At 43.9% G+C, this 26,161-nt stretch overlaps 1 protein-coding gene across 5 annotated transcripts in view; it reads left to right on the forward strand.

Annotated features, from left to right (window-relative positions):
• Positions 1–585: 585 nt before the first annotated feature.
• LOC125449118 (zinc finger protein 239-like) overlaps positions 586–26,161 on the forward strand; it is a 46,905-nt gene continuing 21,329 nt past the window's right edge. For 2 of the 5 annotated variants that reach the window (XM_059641699.1, XM_059641700.1), the window contains exon 1: positions 23,801–24,291. Coding sequence is in view for 1 of the 5 variants with exons in the window: in XM_059641702.1 (XP_059497685.1) it covers positions 4,691–5,887; positions 5,941–5,942 (1,199 nt within the window). In the remaining 4 variants the exon portion in view is untranslated. Of the gene's footprint in view, positions 806–4,686; positions 5,888–5,940; positions 5,943–23,794; positions 24,292–26,161 lie in introns of those variants that run through there. The other 3 variants (XM_059641702.1, XM_059641701.1, XM_059641698.1) reach the window with 3 other exon arrangements.

Raw genomic sequence — 26,161 nt, forward strand, 5'->3', positions numbered from 1 at the left:
GAGATAATGGGAACTGCAGATGCTGGAGAATCCAAGACAACAAAGTGTGAGGCTGAATGAACACAGCAGGCCCAGCAGCATCTCAGGAGCACAAAAGCTGACGTTTCGGGCCTAGACCCTTCATCAGATCTGATGAAGGGTCTAGGCCCGAAACGTCAGCTTTTGTGCTCCTGAGATGCTGCTTGGCCTGCTGTGTTCATCCAGCCTCACATTTTGTTGTCTTGGATTCTCCAGCACCGCATTGGTTGCAAAACTAGTATTTATTTTCAAAAGATAAAAGAAGTTGAAAATGTTCTGAGGAAAGATATGGAGGGCTTTGGGTAAATGACAAGAGAGTTAGAACAAACTAGTGGCATCTCTGGAAGGAGAGGCCACCCGTCCCTGTGCTCTATGCTACTGCTCCACTTTCTCCAGGGCAGTGAGGATTCCACTTCTGGCCTTACGATGGGGCCCGGCTGATTGACAGCAGCTCACTTGCCAAAAGAAGGAGAGAGGGCGGGGCTGGCGCACCAAGCAGTTGCAGCTGGTCCTCCAACCAATGGGTGTGAACGAGGGGGCGGGGCTACGGCCACACGTGACCGCTAACGCTGTAGACGGAGTGTCGTGTGACTAGCGCATGAGTGAGGGACGCGGAGATAGCAAAGTGGAAGAATCAGAGAACACTGGGAGAAAACTGGAGTCAGTCTGGACTGGGAGTTTGTGTGAACACCCGGTGTATGCCGATTAATGCGAATTAAAAACTCCCGGTGCCGCGTTTCCAACGAACGGGAAAACGGCTGCGGCCCTCAGGCGGTCGTTGACCCAGGTAACCGCCGCCATTTTTAGCGGTTAATGGGGGGCGGAGGAGAAGCCAGGTGCCCTAGCGCATGCGTATTCTTCTTCCTGGGCGGGACGGTCTGAGGAAGTGTATTTGCACGGCAAATGAAAGCCAGAGAAATGTTTGTTTTCTCTAGATTTCTGTCTTGCACTGGCAGTGTTTTTTTTGTGTGAATTCATTTTACAGGATATTAAATAAGACGGATTTGCAGACCGGGGTCTTTAACCAAGTTCTGATAGTCAGAGGAGTGATCGGGATCTGAATATCCTTGGCCTTTATAACACCGTGTTTAGCTGGAGGAACACAGCAGGCCAGGCAGCAGCAGAGGAACAGGAAAGTTGACGTTTCGTGTCGGGACCCTTCTGAATGAGTTACAGCCTCACTACAAGACCTTAAATTTCTTTCTCCTCTGATGCTACCTGGCCTGCTGTGTTATCTCTGACTCCAGCGCCTGCAGTTTTTCCTATCTCTGATCCACAGTTAAATGCTAAGGAAGGAAAAAGGTTTGTTTGTTCTGTCTGTGGGAAAATATCTTCAATATGTTTGTGACTCAAAAAACAGCAAGATGTTCAAATTCATGGTTAAATTTCTCCTGGGTAGATACTCAATTCTGGGGCTGAGGAAGGACATATTAACCTGAAAGGGGCACAGATTTACCTCAATAACACCTCATCTCTTTTGAGTGGACTGGCCTACTTTGTCCCAATCATCTACTTCATTGATTTAACCTATAATTTCCTCATTTTCAAATGCCTGCAAAATTCCTTTTTAAAATTCCTTGTGGACTCACGTTCCAGCACCATTTCAGGTGGAACCAACCAGATCCTTGAGTCCAAAGTATCATAATATGCTGAATTGAAACATGAGATGCTGTTCCCTGAGCTCCCATTGAGTTGCATTGGAACAGTGCAGGAGGCTGAGGTCAGAGTGGGTGTGAATAGACAATTAAAGTTATATGGCTGCTCTGAGTGCCGATTGTCTCAATAAGAGTGTTTTGGGGTTGGGTGAAAACAGATAGTGAGGTGAGATATGCAGAAGATCAAGCTGAAAGATTGAATGTAGTGCTCAATCTCAGCCTGAGCAGTTCAAAAAAGACAAGGGGGCAATCAAAGCAACCATCTGGTGTGTGATTGCTCTCGAGTATTTTAAAGTATAATATATCAGCTAAAGTACAGCTTCTGATTATAAACTAATGTTTGAAACAAAGGAAGATGCCTACCTCAATTGAATTCTCTGAAATGGGAAAAAGGAGCTGAATGTAGATAAAAGTCATGACAGAAGACCTCAGAAACCTGGTGTGTTCCTTTTGCACAGTGTGGGAAGTAAGGGAAACTTCAAGTGTCAGTTATGGCTACTTGTGCGGGAAGTGTATCCATCTGCAGCTACTGGCTAGCTACTTTGCAGAGCTGGAGCTATGGGTAGACTCACTGTGGAGCAGCCACAATACAGAGAATGTGAAGGACGTTGCATTTAGTGATGTGTCGCACCAAAGATGAGAATTACCAATGGCACATGGGAATGGGTGACCATCAGATAAAGTAAAAGGCCCAGGAAGGAAGTGGCTTGGATACTTAGGGTTGTCAGGATGGAAAATCAGCAACAGTCAAGTTCATGGTAGTATGGGTGACTCTGCTGCATGGGAGGGGAAGAAAAAAGGGCCACAGTGAAAGGATTCAGTTGTCAGGGGTACAGACAGGCATTTCTGTGGCTGTAGACATGAATCCAGGATGCTATATGACCTTCCTGGTGCCAAAATCAAGGATAGCATGGAGTGGCTGCGGCGCATTCAGGAGTTGAAAGGTGAACAGACAATGGTTGTGGAACATATAGTTACCAACAACAAGCCTAAATAAGGGGATGAAGACCTGAAAGTTGATTATAGGAAGTTAGGAGATACATTAAAATACAGGACCTCACATGCAATGTCAGACTTAATCTCGCTGCCATGTGCTGGCAAGAGCAGGAACAAGAGGATAGATTTCATGAATGTGAAGCTGGAGAAATGGTATACCAGAGAAGACATTCTTGAGGCATTGGGACCATTTCTGTGGGAGTTGGGGCCTGTACAAGCTTAACCAGTTGCCCCTGGGCAAAGTTAAGACAAATCTCCTTTGAGGGCTTCTGCTAATTTGTTTGGTGAGGTTTTAAACTAGTATGACAGGGGAATGGGAACCAATGCATAGGCTTAGATAGGTCAGATCCAGATCAGGAAATAGGAAGTAGAATATTGGCTAGTGGTGCAGTCAGCATCTCAGAGGGACAAAATAAAGGAGGATTACACAAGGATAGATTCTCTCTTCATACATCCGTCCTGACATCCGAGGAATCAGTTTGGTGAATGTTCTTTTACCCCTCTCAATAGTCAGTGCATCCTTCCTGGGAAAGGAAAACAAAGGTGTGCACACAATACTCCAAGAGTAGTCTTGTGGTCTCACCCAAGCCCTTAGAGAAAGATATCCCTGCTCCTGTACTTGAATCCTCTCATTATGAAGGCCAGTGTACCATTTGCATTCTTTACTGTTTGCTGTGCTTGCCTGCTTACTGAAAGAGAGTCACTGAGAAACACAGAACAAAATGGACTTAGAGAATCTGACAAAATTGTAAAGAACAGTGTCCCCATCATATCCACACTGGTCATCAAGCACCTATTTGCACTAATCCCATTTCCTGGCACTCCGCCTAACTTATATTGTAGTGCCTTGAATGATCATCAAAATCACTTCAAGGTTGCAGTGGTTTCACATCTGACACCATTTCAGATGCTGCCAGACCCTGCCAAGTAGCTCCAACATTTTCTGTTTTTATATCAGATTTCCACCATTTTTTTGCTTGATCAGGGAGTCATGGGGATGTATACAACACAGAAACAGATTGTTCAGTCCAGCTGATTTTGCGCTGACCAGATATTCTAAACTGATCTCATCCCATTTGCTAGCATTTGGCCTATATCCCTCTGAACACTTTCTATCCACCAGATGCCTTTTAAATATTGTAATTGTATCAGCCTCCATCGCCATCTCTGCCAGCTTGTTTCATACATGCACTATCTTCTGTGCGAAAAGATTGCCCCAGAGGCCCCTTTTGAATCTTTCCTCTCACACCTTAAACCTATACCCTCTAGATTTTGACTCCCTATCGTGGAAAAAAACCTTGGTTATTCACCCTATCCGTGTCCTTCACGACTCTCTCAACCTCTTATACAGTCACCGCTCAGCCGCTGATGCTCCAGGGATTAAAGCCGCAGCCTGCTCATCATCTCCCTATAACTCAAAATCTCTGAACACAGCTAAACCCTTTCAAATTTAACAAAATCTATGCAATAGCAGGGAGAGCAGAACTGAACACAGTATTCTAAATTTGGCTGAACCAACATTCTGTACAGCTGCAACAGGACTTCCTGACTCCTCTATGCCATGCCCTGACCAATTACAATAATCATTCCAAATGCCTTCTTCACCCCACTGTCTACCTGCAGCTCCACTTTCTAGGACTTATGCACTTGTTCGTAACTATTCCGACAGATGGAAGGGCAGGGCATGAAAATGTGTATGGTATTCAGTTGTAGATCTATAAATTGTCTTGGCTTCATGTCTGTCATTCTCACCTCTACCTCTTTCTGTAGTTTTGTACAAATGCTTACGGATTCGCTTTCCTGAAGAGCTGTATGAGTCAATTCAGTTTTAATGATAATCCAGTAGTTTTCTTCAGTGTCATCTCCACAACTGACCAGATTAATTGCTCTGTGTTCTTCTGGTTTCTCCTAACACATTTTGCTTCCTGTTTGAAAAGCTTTTTTTATTTAGAAACATCAAATTAAATCAAATCCAGATCTACCAGTCACTCTGTTTCTCATAACCTATTTATCTCAGGATTATGAATGTTGAAGGAGAAAGCACCATTCATATCAAGGAGAAAAATGTACCATCTGTATGTGGAAGAGTCTGTGAAGATTCATCTGAAATGTCCAAACATCAGGAGAGTCACACTGGGGAGACACTGTGGATATGTGGTGATTGTGGAAAGGAATTATTTTCCCCATCCAAGCTGGAAATTCACCAATGCAGTGACAGCGGGGAGAAGCCGTTCACTTGTTCTGATTGTGGGATGAGATTCGCTCAGGCATCCAGCCTGCTGATACATGAGAGAGTTCACACTGGAGAGAGACCATTCACCTGCTCCAAATGGGGAAACTCATTCACTCACTCATCCAACCTGCTGAGACCCCAGCGAGTTCACCCTGGTGAGAGACCATTCACATGTTCTGAATGTGGAAAAGGATTCATGCGGTCATCCAGTCTCCAGATACACCAGCGAGTTCACACTGGAGAGAGACCGTTCACCTGCTCCGATTGTGGAAAGGGATTCACCTGGTCAGCCAGCCTGCAGATGCACCAGCGGGTTCACACTGGAGAGAGACCGTTCACCTGCTCCGATTGTGGAAAGGGATTCACTCGCTCATCCATCCTGCAGATACACCAGCGAGGTCACACTGGGGAGAGACCATTCACCTGCTCTGATTGTGGAAAGGCGTTCTATTCATCATCCAGCCTACAGATACACCATCGTGTTCACACTGGAGAGAGACCATTCACCTGCTCCGATTGTGGAAAGGGATTCTCTTCGTCATCCAACCTGCAGATACACCAGCGAATTCACACTGGGGAGAGACCATTCACCTGCTCCATGTGTGGGAAAGGATTCACTCAGTCATCTAAACTTCTGGAACATCAGGGAATTCACACTGGAGAGAGACCATTCAATTGCTCCCAGTGTGGGAAAGGATTCACTTCCTCATCCAGCCTGCTGAAACACCAGCGAATTCATACTGGGGAGAGACCATTCACCTGTTCTGATTGTGGAAAAGGATTCATTTGCTCATCTAAACTATTGCAACACCAGCGAGTTCACACTGGGGCGAGACCATTCACTTGTTCTGAATGTGGAAAAGGGTTCACTTCATCATCCAACCTGCTGGAACACCAGCGAATTCACACAGGGGAGAGACCATTCACCTGCTCTGATTGTGGGAAGGGATTTACCAAGTCATCCCACCTGCGCAGACACCAGCGAGTTCACACTCGGGAGAAACCTTCACTCAGTCTACTCACCTGCTGATACTCCAGCTGTTCACGCTATGGCAAGGCTGTTGACTTGTTCCATATGTGAGAAGGGATTCATTCTGTCCAAATTGTTAACACACCAGTGAAATGACAAAGGGCGGATCCCATTCACCTGCTGTGTTTGTGGACAAGGCTTTGCTGTTTGTTAATATACCAGCAAATTTACAAAGAACCACAGTGATGGGTTTTGCATTTATTCACACCAAGGAATGAGCCTTTATCACGAGAATGTTTGTATTGCTGTTACCAAATTAAGCCCTTTTGAAAGGTGCTAACGTTATAGATAAAATGTTGATAAGATTGTGTATCTAGGATAGGTTTTTGAAATGATCACAATGTCATTGTACATCAACGCATTTATAGTGGGTAGAGACTGTCCACCTACACTGTGTTTGTAAAGTTATTTTGTAGCTCACGTGGAGTAGTTAAACAACAATGAGCTACCCGTAACTGTCAGTGTTGGATTTTGATGCTATTGTCATCTATATTCAAATCTTGGCTTCTGTACCTGTTTCTGATGATACTTGTAAATACTTCGGTTCAATGACCTATCTGGAATAAAGATAATCCAAATCATCTTTTTGTTAAATTTATGTTGCATCAAGACTTTGTTTTATTCTCAGTGCCTTTGAGATAAGCTGATCAGTACCTTTCTTCATATGAACAATTGGGAGAAGGAACATCCTGCAGTGAGGTACAGCCTGTCATGCTGGAAATTTAGATAAATGTGCAGATGGGGTGCTTGTAACTTCGCTTGGCAAGGGATCCAGAGAGAACATCCAAAAGAGTGAGAAGAATCAATGTGACAGGCCAGTTCAGGTACAACAGAGTTTAATATGATTCTGTGGCATTGATTTTAATGTTGCGAGTTTGTCAAACGAAGCAGATGAGCGAGGGATATGAATTCAAATAATTGGGTACGATGACATTGCTGTCATTGAAACACGCTTGACAGTAAGGAAAGGATTGGAAGCTTAATACTTCAGCGTACAAGGTCTTCATGCGAGACAGCAAAGGAGTCAAAGGAAGTGAATGTGTCACAGTTATGTTTCAGGAATTTATTACAGTAATAAGGAGAGATGACATCTTAGAAAATTCCTTAAATAAATGTTTATGGGTGGAACAAGTAGAGCTAGTAAGGAGGTAGATTTCAGGAATGTGTAAAAGTAATAGGGTCGTGACAGTGCGGGATTTCAATTTTCACAACATTCACTATAGTCGTCATTATGTGAAAGGCTTTGAGAAACTTTTAAAAGAGATCCAGGACAGCTTTTGTAGGTAGCATGTAAAATCAAAACCAGGAAACGGGAGGCTCTAGACTTAATTTTAGGTAGTAAATACCGACATGTGGTTGAAGTTATCCCCTGTTAGCCAGAACGTTGGTGGTTGGTAGACCAGCCAGGGATGGAAGCCGATTTCTTTTTGTTTTTCCGTCAGCATACTCCGTGACACCGTCGTGGATTGTCAGTGGGGATTTTGGCTGCAAGACAATTTTGCCTAATGTGCCCTCCACGATTAGACCTCGAATGACGGCTTCTAATGCATAGTGCTGCGAATTATGAAGAAAGACTCTTGCTGCAATGACTCTTAGAAGCACTATCTATGATCTTTCCCCTTGAGTCAAGAACTCTCAACAGGAAATTGCTTACAGTAAAATTATGAACTTTTGTTCAATCTTAATTCAATCCTTGGAACAAAATTTACAATTGAATTTCTGAAAGGTTCCACTGATGAACATTGCAAGTGAAAAATAAACCATTGATGATGATTCTGACTGACTTGCATGTTCACCCACATTTTCAGCTACATTATGAAATTACTCAGGAAGATGAAACAGTAAAATATTTTACAAGGTTCATCAATAAAAGTTTCTTGAATCAAAATTTGTATTGATGAAATTTAGAAGTCATTGAATCAAATTATTTATGACACTATAGCAACAACATGTGGGAAAGGCAGAAGCCATAACAAAGACTAGTTTGAGGCCCAATGAGCAGAGATGATGTCTATCACTGAAGCAAAAAAAAATGAAGCCAATCAGATATGCAACATAAATCCAACAGCTAGAACACTGCACGACACGGAAGCAGCTAAGACAATTATGTAAAAGACAAGGAGATTGTGTGCAAATAAAGGCTGGGTGATCCCACACAGGGACCAAGTGAGATTTTTTAAAAAAATATGTAATGGATTGAAGGGTGTAGGAGAACACGGCAGGAAAGTGGACTTGAGGCCAGGATGAGGTCAGCCAAGATTGTATTAAGTGGTGGAATAGGCTCAAGGTACTGGGGATTACTTCTGCTCCTCATTCTTATGTGTTTATGTGGAAGAAATTCACACTGCCTGTACCAGTGGAAATCTATGGGCTTTTTGGGATGAACGAAGAGGGCATTTGGTCCAACCATCACTGAAGTTACCCTCCTGAAATCAGACAGCAACATTTTCACTGGCAGAAGAAAGTAGATGCCCTGCTGGGTTAAACACGACTATGAGCAGTACTCCCATTAGTTGGACATCTTCCCATCTCCATATGATGCTCTCATACAGCTTCCAGTCATCATTAAGTTGGATCAGGAATACGAAAGATTCAAAAGGAGTTAATAGCTTACCAAACAGCAAGGCCACGTAGGATGGTGGAATTTGCCTGCATTTTTGAGGTTTGAAAATTCACAAGAACTGCTGCACTTTCATGACCTCCTATTCCCGAGGATGTGACAGATGGAAAAATTACTACAATTTATGAAACCCAATGCCTCTAGATGAGATTACAACAACCACAGGAATATCTCATTCACCATCACGAGGAAAGCCTTCTGTGGGGCCATATTTAAAAAGCCTTCATCTGCCTCCGGACTAACTGTACCCAGAAGTATACCTGTGATACAAAGTCATATAAGGTATGGACTAAGTGATGGAAAATGAGAGATGAATAGTGAGGAGGTTGTTTTCGACTGATGCAGACTCAATTAGCTGAATGGCCTTTTTTTGATGTACACGTCTGTGACCCACTCCTTTCAAACCATAATCCATGTATTGTACCATCTGACAGTATGACATTTGACATTTTCTGTGTGAGCAATGGAGTGAAACATATGCCAACAGCAAAGTCAAAAACCCACAACAACTCCTGATAAATCTGAATCGTAATAATTTCTCTCGGAGATAGGGCAAGGAGATATATTTTGAATGAAGAGACGAGGAAATAAAGGCCAATAAGCGATTCTATTAAAACACTGCTTTCCAAAACATTTCCTGATGTGACCCCAGAGTAAGGTTTTTTGAGGCGGTGTTCTAAGTTTTACCATGGAATGGGGAAAGGGAAGATAGTTGGGGGTTTATTAATAGATTCATCATGCAGTTGGACATGTTATTAATGTAATAAGATCTGTATTATTCATGTTTAAAAAATACAGGAATGACTTTGATATAATGCAGTCATAACGATTGATGGAACAGAAATATGATTATTAATTGAAATAATTCTAAATAGATTTGAATTAGAATCGTGATTATTGGTGCAATAAGTTTATGCTTATTGATGGAGTATGCAACAGGAACTGTGTAAATCATCAGATAATGATTAATGTAATAGAATCCTGACTGTTAATGTAATAGGGCACTGATTATTGGCAGGCACCAGACTATTAATGTAATTTTGTCCCAATAATTAATGTGTTCATCTCATGAAAGATGGAGTAACAGGATTCTGAGAATGGATGTAATAGAAAACTGATTTTTCATGTAGTTGGACTGTAAACATTGATGTAACAAGATCCTCATTAATGACACAACAGGATTCTGATTATTAGTGTAACTGAATCGTAATTATTAATACATTATGATACTGAATTTTGATGTAACATTTTCCTGTAATAAGAATCAAATACCTACCCTTTCACAGGCTTGTTTCAGTGCAGTGAAGCCCCAGGGGGCAGTCCAAAAGGTCACAAGGGGATTTAAAGGGACCTTGCAGCTGTCAGACATCAGTATGAGCACCACAGCAGCCATTGCTGACTGGGAACTCGTAAATCCAAACAGCAGATTCTTACCAGCAGCATTAAACAGGAGACGGGGGGAAGCATCGAGGAAGGGCTTGAGCAGCAGAGTTTCAAATCATCTCACAGTTCCAGGCGACGGTGGGCTGAATGTCAGAGGCTGGTCAGGAAGGCACTGGAATTCTCAAGTCTAAAAGAAACACTGGCATTGGTCAGGGTTTCAGCAACCAATGAGCTGGAAGTGAAATGTGTGGTGTCAGCAATACTCTGCATTTGTGGTCAGAAGCCAATCTTAGGGTTAAATGTCCGTGTGGGATTATGAACAGCATGGTTAAGCCCCATGCAGTTGAAAGGGAGAGGGATGGAAATGAGGTAGAGTTGGGAGTTATGAGTACTTGACTGAAAACTAACGCTGTACTTCTGAATGATATCACCCTGGGGCAGCATGGAGATGAGAAATAGAAGCGGCCAAGCATGGATCTTTGGGGAAGCCAAGTCCAAGCAACTTGGAGACGAAAAGAAGATTGGAGACGAGGGCAGTCGTTTGCAAGGAAAATGATTTCAAGGGTTTTTTTCTCCCGATGTGTGATGACAATGGAAGTAAACGTGAGAAGGATAACTCTGGGTAACTCTATTTCAGACAACACAACCATAATGGGCCAAATGGCCTTGATCTGTAGTGTAACTTCCTATTTTTATTCTGATACTTAGAGTTCAATTCTGATGTTAATAACCTCTCAAATTGTACTGGAGTGTAATATTCTCAAATGTATCTCTGTAGATTGTTGTATTTCTCCCCTGAGGGTTTAATATCACCTGGAGCTCAGAAAGGGCAATCTCTGCAGAGGATCATATGGCAGCAGCAGAACTTCAGCCTGGACACATCTTTCAGGGTCACACTGAGGGGACAAATAGCACTTTGGGTGTTTCACGTCTCTGTTCTCTGACAGCAAAGCCCCAGTTTGGGTTAAACCATGAGGCACATACAAAATGTGTCCCAGCCACTGTCTTCCATGTGTCAGAGCTCCAAGACATGGAGCAGAATCTCATTTACAACTGGGCTTAGAGTCAGAGAAAAAAACAGTGGTGAATGCTGGTAATGTGTTTGAAATCAAAAATTAGTGAAAAACTCTGATCTGTTCTTGACTAGAAGTGAACTGTCCGGTTTAAATTTCCCCTACATTGGTAAAGATAAAACTGTTAAACCTACAACATGGAGATCAAAAGCACATGAACAGGGCTATGAGCAGCCTGTCTCAATCTCTGCTGAAACCACACAGGATGCACCAGGCAAAAGTGAGAGAAAGATCAGAGTCAAAATTATACTTAACAAAATTATACCAAAAGTGTGGACATGGGAGGGTTGAAAAAAAAGTTAACTTTCAGTTTTCAATAACCACAAGTAACAGTTATTGGTCAGGAAGAAATGTAACAGGGGTTAGTGCTGGCAGTGAGAAGCATTTTCTCTGAAGGAGTTTTATCTGAGACTTCATCAATTTCTGAGGATGCGTAACCTGCTATGAATGTCCTCAAGACGTGTATTTTTCCCCCCACTTTGATATAATTTCCCATCTTGCCTACCTTTCATTCATTTGTCCTATCCAGTCATTCACTTTGTGGACAGTTTCATCTGACAATGTTTGATTTTATTTCAGAAGCCTTTACAAAATGCTTGACACCATCCAACACAAATCAGCCCTCTCGATTCGCACTCAAACTAACTCCATGTACATTGGTAATATATACTGCTGGGCTGATACAGTGCATCAGGGGTGAAGGGAGTCAATAAGATGCACTGCAATGACTCAGCGAGGCTCCCCCAACAGCACATTCCCAATTTGCAACCTTTACGATCTAGAAGCACAAGATCAGCAGTCATACATGAATACCACCAACTGCTTGACCCCCTCCAGCCCACATGCCATCCTGACTAGGAAATATTTCATGCCCTTTGAAGTTGTTTGGCCGAAATCCTGGCAGTCCTTCCCTAACGGCACCACAAGTCCACTGAAACACATCGACTGCAGCGGCTCAAGAAGGCAGCCTACAAAAGCAGTCATTAAAGTCACCACCGATACATCAGAAATTAGGTCACAATTTCAGAGCAGTCAAACCTAATTGATCGTGGTCTGCTGTGTTCTTCCAGCTCCACACTTTGTTATCTCTGACTCCAGAATCTGTAGATCTTGCAATCTTAGGGAATTGTCCACGTTGCTTGTAAAACAAAAAGTGCTAAACTTCCATTTTAACCGCGCAAGGCAAAAACATTTGATTTGACCACAATACACAGGAAAGGCCTCCAGTAAGAATACAGCTGCTTTGAGCAGGAAGATATGGCCGTAGTTTCTCTGAAAAACCTACACTATCAACACTTCTTTTGCAACCAAACGAGACTGTGTTTCCAAGTGGGGGGTCAAGTCCCAGGACTTCTGAGTCAGAAATGAAAATGCTGTCATTGAATCAAGGCTACAATATAGCATTGACTTCCATATTTGGTGTAACTACACCAAACTTTTAACAAGAGGAGATAATGGGAACTGCAGATGCTGGAGAATTCCAAGATAATAAAATGTGAGGCTGGATGAACACAGCAGGCCAAGCAGCATCTCAGGAGCACAAAAGCTGACGTTTCGGGCCTAGACCCTTCATCAGAGAGGGGGAGGTGGACCGAAGATGGAGAGTAAAGAAGATAGGTGGAGAGAGTGTAGGTGGGGAGGTAGGGAGGGGATAGGTCAGTCCAGGGAAGACGGACAGGTCAAGGAGGTGGGATGAGGTTAGTAGGTAGCTGGGGGTGCGGCTTGGGGTGGGAGGAAGGGATGGGTGAGAGGAAGAACCGGTTAGGGAGGCAGAGACAGGTTGGACTGGTTTTGGGATGCAGTGGGTGGGGGGGAGGAGCTGGGCTGGTTGTGTGGTGCAGTGGGGGGAGGGGACGAACTGGGCTGGTTTTGGGATGCAGTAGGGGAAGGGGAGATTTTGAAACTGGTGAAGTCCACATTGATACCATATGGCTGCAGGGTTCCCAGGCGGAATATGAGTTGCTGTTCCTGCAACCTTCGGGTGGCATCATTGTGGCAATGCAGGAGGCCCATGATGGACATGTCATCTAGAGAATGGGAGGGGGAGTGGAAATGGTTTGCGACTGGGAGGTGCAGTTGTTTGTTGTGAACTGAGCGGAGGTGTTCTGCAAAGCGGTCCCCAAGCCTCCGCTTGGTTTCCCCAATGTAGAGGAAGCCGCACCGGGTACAGCAACTCATATTCCGCCTGGGAACCCTGCAGGAGTGTCCTCCGACACTTCCGCCATTTACAATCCAACCCCACCACCCAAGACATTTTTCCATCCCCACCCCTGTCTGCTTTCCGGAGAGACCACTCTCTCCGTGACTCCCTTGTTTGCTCCACACTGCCCTCCAACCCCACCACACCCGGCACCTTCCCCTGCAACCGCAGGAAATGCTACACTTGTCCCCATACCTCCTCCCTCACCCCCATCCCAGGCCCCAAGATGACATTCCACATTAAGCAGAGGTTCACCTGCACATCTGCCAATGTGGTATACTGCATCCACTGTACCCGGTGCGGCTTCCTCTACATTGGGGAAACCAAGCGGAGGCTTGGGGACCGCTTTGCAGAACACCTCCGCTCAGTTCGCAACAAACAACTGCACCTCCCAGTCGCAAACCATTTCCACTCCCCCTCCCATTCTCTAGATGACATGTCCATCATGGGCCTCCTGCACTGCCACAATGATGCCACCCGAAGGTTGCAGGAACAGCAACTCATATTCCGCCTGGGAACCCTGCAGCCATATGGTATCAATGTGGACTTCACCAGTTTCAAAATATCCCCTTCCTCTACTGCATCCCTAAACCAGCCCAGTTCGTCCCCTCCCCCCACTGCACCACACAACCAGCCCAGCTCTTCCCCCCCACCCTGTCTCTGCCTCCCTAACCGGTTCTTCCTTTCACCCATCCCTTCCTCCCACCCCAAGCCGCACCCCCAGCTACCTACTAACCTCATCCCACCTCCTTGACCTGTCCGTCTTCCCTGGACTGACCTATCCCCTCCCCACCTATACTCTCCTGTCCACCTATCTTCTTTTCTCTCCATCTTCGGTCCGCCTCCCCCTCTCTCCCTAATTATTCCAGAACCCTCACCCCATCCCCCTCTCTGATGAAGGGTCTAGGCCCGAAACGTCAGCTCTTGTGCTCCTGAGATGCTGCTTGGCCTGCTGTGTTCATCCAGCTTCACATTTTATATTCTATTGGAGAACTGTTCAGTAGGTGTCCAGGGTGTAAGCTGTGCATGTACCTGCAATTCATAAGAACATCCTTGGATAAGCAGATGGATAATGATGGGATAGTGTAGGGGGAGGGTCTTAGATTAGTTCACAGGTCGGCGCAACATCGAGGGCTGAAGGGCCTGTTCTGCGCTGTATTGTTCTATGTCCTATGTCTCTTCTTGTCCTGCACAGACTCTGCTCCCTCGCTTCCTTTCCTCTCAGTTGCTGCAAGTAAATGATTTTATTTAAAAAAAATAAATTTGGGGAAATTGTTTGCTCATAAATGTCGGAAGCTTCAGAACGAGTGAAGCTCAATCTTCATTCAGAGAGACAGTGTCAGCAACAGCAGTAGCTTTGCTTGGCTAAAAATGAACAGCTTCATTAACCCTTTGCTGCACGTCCGCACTCAGACAATAGGAGAGCTCCAATTGGCTGGAGGTCCAGCGTGTTTCCAGTCTTCCCCTCTTCCCATTGGTTATAATACCAAACTTTATGACGGATTGGGGCGGGACAAAGATCACGTGTGGATGCGGCGTCAATGACATCATGACCTATAAACATGCAGGCAATACATTGAGAGGGTGCGGTGAACACTAGCCAATCATAAAGCAGAGACTGTTCCCGCCCCAGGCACATCCCGGCACACGAGCATATCCCGGCTCTCCCTTGCGCGGAATATGTCACGTGACCCGCGGCAACAGGAATTGTGGGGTTTGGAGTTCCCATTGAAGTCACTGGAGCGCTGTCTGGAAAGTGGACGTGAAGTGTGGGGCGGAGGGTGGTGGGCACTGGATGCCCATTCAGACACACAGGGATATGTGGACTATCACTGGAATTCACTGAAACACCCCACCCTCCTTCCACATGGCCCAACAGCTATCTGACATGAGGTATAAAAACTAAGGGACATGGGTAACAGCTTTTGGGGAAGCATCGTAATAGGTTTAATGTGACAGGGAACACCAGCAGTATCTCCAGGTAAGGAGATGTGGACTAAAGTCAAGGAGATCATCAGATGAATTGTGTTCCAAACTAAGGTAAAGAATTTTGGGCAGATTGACATTTCTATCTTTTGACTGAGAAGTGCATTCACATTATCCAAAATAATGTATTCTGAATGCCTATCCTGTAATTACAAGACCTTTTCTAAGGCCATATTCTTCTTCTTGACCAACCACCTTGGATCGCTGATAATTTTCTTCCATTTTAGTGTTGTGGGTCTTGAGTTTGTTAAATAGTTCAATATTGAATCCACAATAAATTCCACACATTGCGCAGGTGATATTTGCCGATAGGAGTGTGTATGATGCTCGAATTCTCACATGCTTATTCTACTGTTAATGTTCATTCTTGGTCAAGAAGAAGAATATAGCCTTACGAAAGGTATTGTAATTACAGGATAGACATTCAGAATGCATTATTCTGGATGGTGTGAATATACTTCGCAGTCAAAAGGTAGAAATCTCTATGATCCCCATACTCTTTTTGTTTGTTCTTCAGCTGGCCCTGTTGTCCTGGTTCATGGTGACCAGATATCCTAAATTAATCTAGTCCTATTTGACAGCATTTGGCCCATATTTCTCTGAACATTTCCTATTCATGTACCCATCCAGATGCCTTTTAAATGTTTTAATTGTTCCCACCTTCAGCACTTCCTCTGGCAGCTCATTCCATTAAGGTTCCACCCTCTGCATGAAAAAGTTGACCCTTAGGTCCTATTTATTTCTTTCCTCTCTCACCTTAAACCCATATCCTCTAGTTTTGGTCTACCCTACCCTGGGAAAAAGATCTCGGCTATTCACCCTTGCATAATTTCATAAACCTTTATAAATTCACCCCTCAGCCTCTGCCATTTCAGGGAAAATAGCCTCAGCCTATTCAGCTTTTCCCTATAGCTCAAACCCTCCAACCCCAGCAACATGCTTGTAAATTGCTTCAGAACACTGAAATTTATCAACACTTTCCTACAGCAGGGAGACTAGTATTAAACGTAGTATGCAAAATTTTGTCCAACTAATGTCCTGTACAGCTGCAACATGGCATCCCAACTCCTGTACTCAATGCAATGACCAATGAAGGAAAGCATACCAAATGCCTTCTTCACTACCCTGTCTACCTGCGACTCCACCTTCAAGAAACTATGAACCCACATCAAAGATCTCTTTGCTTGGCAGCACTCCCCAGGACCTTGCCATTAAGTGTATTTAGTCCTGCCATGATTTGCCTCATCAAAATGCAACACCTCACATTTATCTATATTAAACTACATCTCCTCAGCCTATCAGCATATCTGATCAAGGTCCCATTGTACACTGAGATAGCCTTCTTTACTGTCCACTGTACAGTCAATTTTGGTGTTACCTGCAAACTTATCTGCAAACATTCCTTCTACATTCATGCTGAAATCATTTATATAAATGACAAAAATCCGTGGATCCAGCACTGATCCTTGCGGCACAGCACGGGTCACAGGCCTCCGCTCTAAACAGCATCCGTCCACCAGCATCCTGTCTCCTCCCTTCAAGTAAATTGTGTATCAAATAGCTAGCTCTCCCGGGATTCCACATGATCTTGTCGAACTGAAGTCCCTATTGACAACGTCCATGGTTGTACCTTCAGCAATCTTCTTTGTCACTTCTTCAAAAAGTTCAATCAAGCTTGTGAGACATGATTTCCGATACACAAAGCCATTAATCAGTCCTTGCCTTCCAAAAACACACAGTTGCTGTCCCTCAGAATCCCCTCCAACAACTCATCCACCACTGGTGCCAGGCTCACCGGTCTATAGTTCCGACCTTTCCTAACCACCTTTCTGAAATAATGGCACCACATTAACCATTCTCCAGCCTTCCAGTACCTCATCCACGGTTATTGAAGATACAAATATCTCAGCAAGGGGCCCAGCAATCATTTCCCAATGATTTATCCATCTGTTTGCATTTAAGACATCCAGCACTTACTTCTCTGTAAATATGAACACTTGTCAAGATATCACTGCTTATTTCTCCAATTTATCTAGCTTCCATATCCTTCTCCTCATTTAGTATCTCACGCGGGTCCTTTGGTTCTACACATAGACGGCCTTGTTAACATTTCGGAGCCCAAATTCTCTCCCTAGTTACCATTTTCCATTAATGTATTTGTAGAATCTCTTTGGATTCTCCATTTGCTGGAGCTATCTTTTGTCCCATTTTTGCCCTCTTGAGTATACTCCACCTGGACTTATAATTCTTGATGAATTCACTCAATCCCAATGGTCTTTACCTGCCATATACCTCCCACTTTTTCTTGATCTGAGCCTCAATTTCCCCAGTCTTGCAAAATTCCTCGCACTTACCAGCTTTACCCTTCACACTACTAGGAACATATTGCCTCTGGACTCTCATTATCTCATTTTTGAAGAACTCCCACTTTCCAACTGCCCCTTTACTTGCCAATAGCCTTTCCCAATCAGCTTTTGAAACTTCTTGCCCAATAACATCAAAAATTGGCCTTACTCCAATTTAAGACTATAATTTTTAGTTCAGGTCTATCCTTTTCCATATCTGTTTTAAACCTAATAGAATTATATTCACTGGCCTCACACTATTCTCCCACTGACATCTCAGTCACTTGCCCTGCCTTATTTCCCAAGAGAAGGTCAAATTTTGCTCCTTCTCTAGTAGGTTCATCCACATACTGAATAAGATATTTTTTCCTGTACACACTTAACAAATTCCTCTCCATCCAATCCTTTAACACTACAGCAGTCCCAGTCTATGTTTGGCAAGTTAAAATCCCCAACCATTACAACCCTCTCATTTCTACATATATCTGAGATATCCTTATAATTGCAGGGGCCTACAGTACAGTTCCAATAAGAAGACAGTCCTTTTCTTACTTCACAGTTCCACCCAAATAACTTCCCTGAATGTACCCCCAGGAACATCCTCTCTAAGTACAGCTGTAATGTTATCCCTAACAAAAAACACCCCTCCCCCTCCTCTCTTGCAACCCCCCTCCTTTCTATCCTTCCTGTAGTATCTACATGCTGGAACATTAATCTGCCAGTCCCACTCTTCCCTGAGCAACATTTCCATCATTGCTATGATATACCAGTCCCATGTTCCCAACCATGCCCTGATTTAATCTGCCTTACCTGTAAGGCCTCTTGTGTTGAAATAAATGCAGTTGAATTTATTCATCTTACCTCATTCTCTGCCTCGCTGTTGCCTGCCTTGACTGTTTGACTTGCTCCTATTCCCAACTATATCAGCCTCAGATTAATCTCTTTTCTCACTATTTCTTTTCGCTGTCCCTTGCTAGTTTAAAGCCTCCATTTATTTCAAGGTTAAATGCTGTGATCATTGACATCACTGAGACCTTTGTCCATTCTATTGAAATTACTTCATTCATGTTTCTGCAGACACTTTTACTGCCCATTCCTAGTGTCCTAGCATGGATATATTGGTACTTTTATTTGGATTGGTTCTTCAGGTGAATTTTTATTTTTCATTGTTAGGATGAAGGTATCTCAGCATTTATTGCCCACCCCTAATGAGAATGTGGATCTGGACTCATATGAAGGCCAGAACATGTAAGGATGACACTTAAGGACATTAGTGAACCAAATGGGTTTTTCTGACAAACAACAATGGGCCCATGGTCACTGTTAGAAATTTGATTCCAGATATTTATTGAATTTAAATTCCACCATCTGCCGTGGCAGGATTCAAACGTGCATCCTCACAACATTAACTGGTCAATGGATTAACAGTCCAGTGATAATACCAAAAAGGCATTGCCTCCCTCTGATACATGGATTATAAATAGACCAGAAGTTGTTTACTCACAGAGATTACCCCTGAACTGTGGCACACCATCACACATTGTGGAAACACTGCACACCTCATTATATCAATTCTAATCTATCATCCACATGATTCAATTGTAATTTGGAAAAATAATGTTCATTCACCAGAGCACAATCTAAATTCATTCTTAAAATAATGGGATATTCACACAATCATGAACAAAACAGTTAATACAACAAACTTCTTGAAGAAAAGTCACTTTTTTTCTAATAATGAGTGCTGAGCCAGTATATCCCAGGATTACAATCTTCATTTTAGAGAAAATTGGAGTAACTTCCCTCCAAACATTAATCCACCAGGATCCCTCCTGTCTCCATTTTTCCCCTCGAGTAAATATAACAGAAGAATGGAATGCTCACAAGTTTACTGCTTTGGGGCATCCTTCTCTGGAGAAACACCAGCCATTTTCACAAACACAGCTGGTTTACTTTTTAATCTCTGATAATTTCCTTTAAATGCTCGTCCCTCAGACAGGGAGAAAACACATCAGCACTTTTGATTCACTTCCATCTTCTACACTATCTTTCTCAGCACCTCAGTGAGAACCTGTTCTTTTACTTTTGCTGCCTTTTCCACAATACCCTGATTCTATGATTTCACTTTCCAGCTCCTTTTAGCTTGAAACTAATAGTTTGCTGCCATTGAGATGTCTGTGAGAACGGAAGAAGGGGCACTAGACCCGAAGTGTTAACTCTGCATTGTCTCCACTGATGCTGTTTCTCCAGCAATTTCTGTTTTGTTTTCTGATTTCCAGTTTCCAAAGTTCTTGGTTTGTTGTTAACTATTCAACAGGCTACATCCTGCCACAAGGTTCATTGCCTCTCACTGAGGTCACCTCCCAGGCTTTGTTTCCCTAGAGCCAAGCTAGGCAAATTGCCCTGCTTTATTTTCCCTCAAATATCTCCAACAAGTAAGCTATAGACTACTAAACAGCAAATCTGCAAAAGCCTTCGTGAGAAACCCAAAAGAATCTGGTAACTCCCACAACCCATCTCTCTGGCAACATGATGTGCTGTGTGCGGTTCCAAACCGAAATGCAAATTAAATGCTCCGTACCTTCAAAGCAGTTACTGAATCATTTATCCACGTGATCGCACATAAAAGTAAACTTTGGAAAAAATACTCAAGGAAAATCAGCCCACTGAAATAAAATTTGTGAAACCCTCCGACCCTTCCATTTCACCCACAGTCAGACTGACCATGGTTCAGTCCTGGATGTGGTTAACAACAGAATCCAATCCCCAAAGATTGCTCAAGTTGCAACACATTGTCTCCATTCTCACTCCGCTGTACCTGATGCGCACTCTCTAAATGGTGATGAGTGACAGACCTATGTTTCCTGCAAATATATAGATATTCGATAGACTAAAATGCGTAATGCACAGAGTGGTAATGAATGATTCTTGCAAACTTGCTAGAGTCTCAGCAGGTTGGATGACTGAATGAATCCCTTCCCACACTCTGAGAGGCAAATGGCATCTCCTCAGTGTAACATTGTTGATGTGTTTCCAGTGCAGATGGAGTACAGAAATCCTTACCAAAGTCCCACTATTTCCATGGTTTCATCATGGTGCAGCTGTCCTTGTATCCTTCCAGGATGGATAATCAGTTCAAGCCTCATCAACAATATAACACATGTACAGTCTCTCCCCGCTGTTAATGGTGTGAAGTTTGTTGTGGCTGATCCGCTGGTGAAAGCCACTTCCACAGAACGCCCACTGGAACACTGTCACTCTGGTGCACAGGTCATGTTGATTTTCTGGTCAAAGTGATATTGAAAAACTTGTGAAGCAGTCAGAACTGTCCAACATTTCTCCTTCTAGATTCACAGACCAACGAATTTCAGCTTCCAAAGAATCAAGTGGCTGTGCAAAACAAAATCATAAAAGTCAGTCCAGGATAGAGGGTCAGAAAACACAATTCTAAGTTCAACCGAACATTCTTTCTCTCTTGTTCCCCAAAGATTGCTCAAGTTGCAACACATTGTCTCCATTTTCACTCCGCTGTACCTGATGCGCACTCTCTAAATGGTGATGAGTGACAGACCTATGTTTCCTGCAAATATATAGATATTCGATGGACTAAAATGCATAATGCACAGAGCGGTAATGAATGATGGGTACATGAAGAATGTGAAAAATAAGTTTATTTGAACAGCAGTGACTGTGACCTGGACCACTTCCTTTTTATATTTACTCACTCAAAGTATGTGGGCATCATCGCGAGGCCAGCATTTATGGCTTATCTCTATCTCCTCCTGACAAGGTGGCTGTGAGCTCCTTATGGTCGAAGCAAAAACAGTCACTGATTTGAAATCAAAATCTGATGGTCACCTAATGGATGTAAATGTGCAGGACTACAAGCATGCAGAGGAACAAATGTCCTGACTGGATTGTTTTGCAGTGTTGGTGTGGACACAAGATATGATGGTGTCCTTTATCAGAATGATTTTCAGATTTTAAATGTATTATGTACTTACAGTATTATATTACAAGATTGTAAACAATAACAACGACACTTTGTTGAAAGATCTATAAAACATGTTGAATATCTATTATATAATAACAAGAAATATCTATAATTTATGGTCCTCTGAGAGGACCTCCAGACAAGAAAATGTGTAAAACTGAGACAGCAAAAGGTGTAAGTGTCTGTAAGGAGGGCCGGAATAGGAACCAAGCTTTCCAAAATCTGAACGTTCCTGGATTCACTTCCCTTCTCTTCGGCTGCTGCAAGTGACCAGTTTCCCACTTCCCTCCTCAGACGGTGCAAAGTGGAGGTAGTTTCAAATGAAAAAGTACAGCACAGGAACAGACCCTTTGGCCGTCCAAGCCGGGTACCGACCATCGTGTCCTAATTAACGTAAAAACAAACCTACCTCCCCACTTACACTCACCTTCACTGGCTCCACCGCCAGCTCTTTGACCTCTCTGTTTCCTCTCCACCTATCTTCTCCTCTGTCTGTCTTTTATCCGCCTCCCCCTCTCTCCCTGTTTATTTCAGAACCCCCTCCCCATCCCCCTTTTCTGAAGAAGGGTCTAGGCCTGAAACATCAGCCTCCCTGTTCCTCTGATGCTGCTTGGCCTGCTGTGTTCATCCAGCTCTGCACCTAGTTATCCCTCTGAATGTTAGTGTTCCTAAGGGTTCTGCCATTTACAATATCATTCACACCTAAATTTGGTCCTCCAAAATGATCACCTCACATTTGGCTGGATTAAACTCCATGTGACGTTTCTCTGCCCAAGTTGTCACTCTATCTATATCCTGTTGTATCCTTCCACAATCATTGACACTATCAGCAAACTAGCTTATAAGACCACCCACATTTTCCTCCAGATCATTTACCGAAACTACAAACAACAAAGGAACTAAGATGGACCCCTGTGGAACAGCACTAGTTACCAGTCTCCATTGTGAAAAATGTCCTTCCACCAATACCTTCTGTTTTCTATCACCAAGCTGGTTTTCTCTCCATCTAGCCAGGCCACCCTGAATCCCTTGTGGTTTCAGATTTTGTACCAACCTGCCAGGCATGACTTTATCAAATGCCTTACTAAAGTCCATATCGACTACATCCACAGCCCTTCTCTCATTATCCTTGTTACCTCTTCAAAAGGTTCAATCAGATTGGTGAGATATGACCTTCCCCAGACAAGGTTTGAAGGTCATTGTTTTCCCCTTGTAGTGCTGTCTGAAGCTGACAGAATGGTTAATTTTCTAGGCCTGAAACGTCAGCTTTTGTGGTCCTGAGATGCTGCTTGGCCTGCTGTGTTCATCCAGCTTCACACTTTGTTACCTTCGATTGGTTAATTATCTCTCCTTTCAGATTCAAAGTTCGATAATAATTCACATCCAATGGGTTGAGTGACTGTATCAGATCAAGCTTGTTTTGAGATTTACGTCTGCGAATACCATGCTGAGGATCCTACGGTGTGCTGTATGGGGAATTTGCCTCAGTCATCACGACAAGTGGAGGTGATAGATTATTTCGAAGTTTATTAAATAGGGCACTTAAAGGAAATAAGCTTGCAAAGCCGTAGGGCTTTGGGGGGGGGGGGGGTGCAAACTGGTTGTAAATTTACTGCCCCTTAAATCCCGACCATGTTTGATAGAAATCCTAACTGAGAAAGTTAGAAAGAACCATCCTTTTCGCTAGGCAAATACATACGTGAAGCTGAGAGAGCAAATAGTGACAATATCTTTAGAGAGACATAGATACCTGAACCAACATTTCTAGAGTCTGTTTCGTCACTGGACTCATTTCCTGCACCTTGAATTGCTGGAAGTGAACCCATTTCTTCCCTTCACTTCCTCCCAGGACGAGGAAAGAAACTGAAAGGGGAAAGTCATTGCTTTGCTCCCAAATGTTGCACGGACTGGTAAGGTTCACTCTGATTCTCATCAAACAACTTCCGCATTGTGACGATTGGGCTTGCCTGAAGCAGCCAATAGGAAACGCAAAGCTCCGTGGTGACGTCACCGCGTTCCAGGCCGTAGGCCAAGCGCGCGGAAATCGGCGCGGATTAAGTCACCCCAACCTTGAAGCAAGGTTTCCAGGGCAACCGGCTGCCGGCTCGGGCCAAAGCGTGAAGCCGCTCGGGGAGCTGCCATTCCCGTCACACGCGCAGTTCACGGACCAATAGGAGAAGCGGGAGGCACGAGCGGACAAATTGGGAAGAGGCTGGTCCTTCAACCAATGGGAATGAATGAGGAGCAGGCGAGCCAGATGACACGTCATCATTTATGCTGCCCGCATCGGGCCGATGTGAGTGCGGGCGGGGAACACAGGAAGCCGGGAAAATCAGCGGCCACCAGGAGAAAAACGGAATCGGTCTGGACTGAGAGGTTTTATGAATACCCGGTGTCGGTCACTAGACCCGAATTGGAAACTCGCGTTTGTAGCAAACGGAAAAATAGCTGCGAGGGTCAGGCAGAGATTGGCGCCGGATAGCCTGCGCCATCTTTATTCGGGGCAAGATGCAGCAGTGCCCATGCGCATACTTCTTGAATGGGGTCGGGGCGATTTGAACAGGAGCATTCACACAGCAACCGAAACCAAGGGAAATGTTTGTCTTTCCCAGATTTTTACCCTGGACTGATAGTGATTTATCTTCTGTGCATTCGTTTTAGATGAGTTTGCAGACCGGGATCTCAAGCCAAGTTTTGACAGTCAGAGGAATCATCAGGATCTGAATATCATTGGCCCTTAACTGTGGGAGGAAAAAAGGTTTGTCTGTCCTGTCTTTGGAAGAATACCTCCGAGATGTTTTTTTTAAAGTCGAAAAATAGCAAAATATTAAAATGCGTGGTGAGATCACCCTGGGTATGTGCTCAGCCTGGGCCCTGCAGCTGATGAGATATTGGGATGAAAGGGAGCACAGATTTAGCCAAATTACGCCTTTCTCTTTGAAAGAACTGCCGTATTTACTACCAGTCACCCATTTCATGCTATTAAGCTCTGGACTTTAACCTATCAACTCCTCAATCTCAAACCTTCCTTTAAAACTCCCAATGGACTCGAATTCCAATACCATTTCAGGTGGATAGTAAGAACTGCAGATGCTGGAGAATCTGAGATAATAAGGTATAGAGCTGGATGAACGCAGCAGGCCAAGCCGCATCGGAGGAGCAGGAAATGGCCTAGACCCTTCTTAGAAATATTCAGAAAAATTCCTGAAGAAAGGTCTAGGCCTGAAACGTCAGCTTTCCTGTTCCTCTGCTGCTTGGGCTGCTGTGTTCATCCAGCTCTACACCTTGTTATCTCACCTTTTTTAGCGGAATGTTCTAGATCCTGACAACTTTGTTGATCTTGAAACTGCTGCAGTCCATGTTGAGCCTGGAGAGTTTCAAAGGGCTGAATTGAAAGATGAGATGCTGTTCACTGAGTTCCCATTGAGTGGCATTAGAAGAGTACATGAGGCTGAGGTCAGTGTAGGTGAGAGCAGACAAAATGGCAAGGTTGCACTGTGAGTGCTGTTTGGCTCAATGAGAGTGTTTTGGAGTTGGATGAAAACGGAGAGTGAGGTGAGACAGGGAGAAGGTGAAGCTGAAAGATGAGCATCAGACTCAATCTCAGTTTAGGCAGTTCAGAAAGTGATAAGTCCTGATGGGAACAGCCACTTGGTAAGTGCCACCGGCAGATTATTTTCTAATAATTTTTAAAGTATAATATATCACCTTTAAGTAAATGATTGTGATTATAGAAGAAGTGTTTGAAATAAAGGAAGATCCCTCGTTCATTTAAATTCTCTTAAGCAAAGTAACTGGCTTAATCTAGAGAGAAGTCATGACAGAAGACCTGAGACCCATAGTGTCCTCCACTTGCTCAATGTTGGAAATAAGGGAAGTTCCCAGTATCCCTGATTGCTATATGTTCGGGAAGTCTGTCCATCTGCAGGTCCTAGCTAGCTGCCTTTCAGAGCTGGAACTGTGGGTGGACTCACTGTGGAGCATCTGCAATAATGAGAATATTGTAGTCGTCACACCTCAGTAAGAAATACACAGGTGGAAATGGAATGGGTGATCATGAGGCCAAGTGAAAGGCTCAGGAAGGAACTGTAGAAGTCCCCAGTGGTTCTCTCCCTGTCAAACAGATACAGGGGAACTTAGCTGTCTGGATACAGAATTGGCTGGCCAACAGAAGGCAGCGAGTGGTAGTAGAAGGAAAATATTCTGCCTGGAAGTCAGTGGTGAGTGATGTTCCACAGGGCTCTGTCCTTGGGCCTCTACTGTTTGTAATTTTTATTAATGACTTGGATGAGGGGATTAAAGGATGGGTCAGCAAGTTTGCAGACGACACAAAGGTCGGAGGTCTCGTTGACAGTGTAGAGGGCTGTTGTAGGCTGCAGCGGGACATTGACAGGATGCAGAGATGGGCTGAGAGGTGGCAGATGGAGTTCAACCTGGATAAATGCGAGGTGATGCATTTTGGAAGGTCGAATTTGAAAGCTGAGTACAGGATTAAGGATAGGATTCTTGGCAGCGTGGAGGAACAGAGGGATCTTGGTGTGCAGATACATAGATCCCTTAAAATGGCCACCCAAGTGGACAGGGTTGTTAAGAAAGCACATGGTGTTTTGGCTTTCATTAACAGGGGG

Source organism: Stegostoma tigrinum, chromosome 43 (genome assembly GCF_030684315.1).
Source record: "Stegostoma tigrinum isolate sSteTig4 chromosome 43, sSteTig4.hap1, whole genome shotgun sequence".
Classification (NCBI taxonomy): Eukaryota; Metazoa; Chordata; class Chondrichthyes; order Orectolobiformes; family Stegostomatidae; genus Stegostoma; species Stegostoma tigrinum.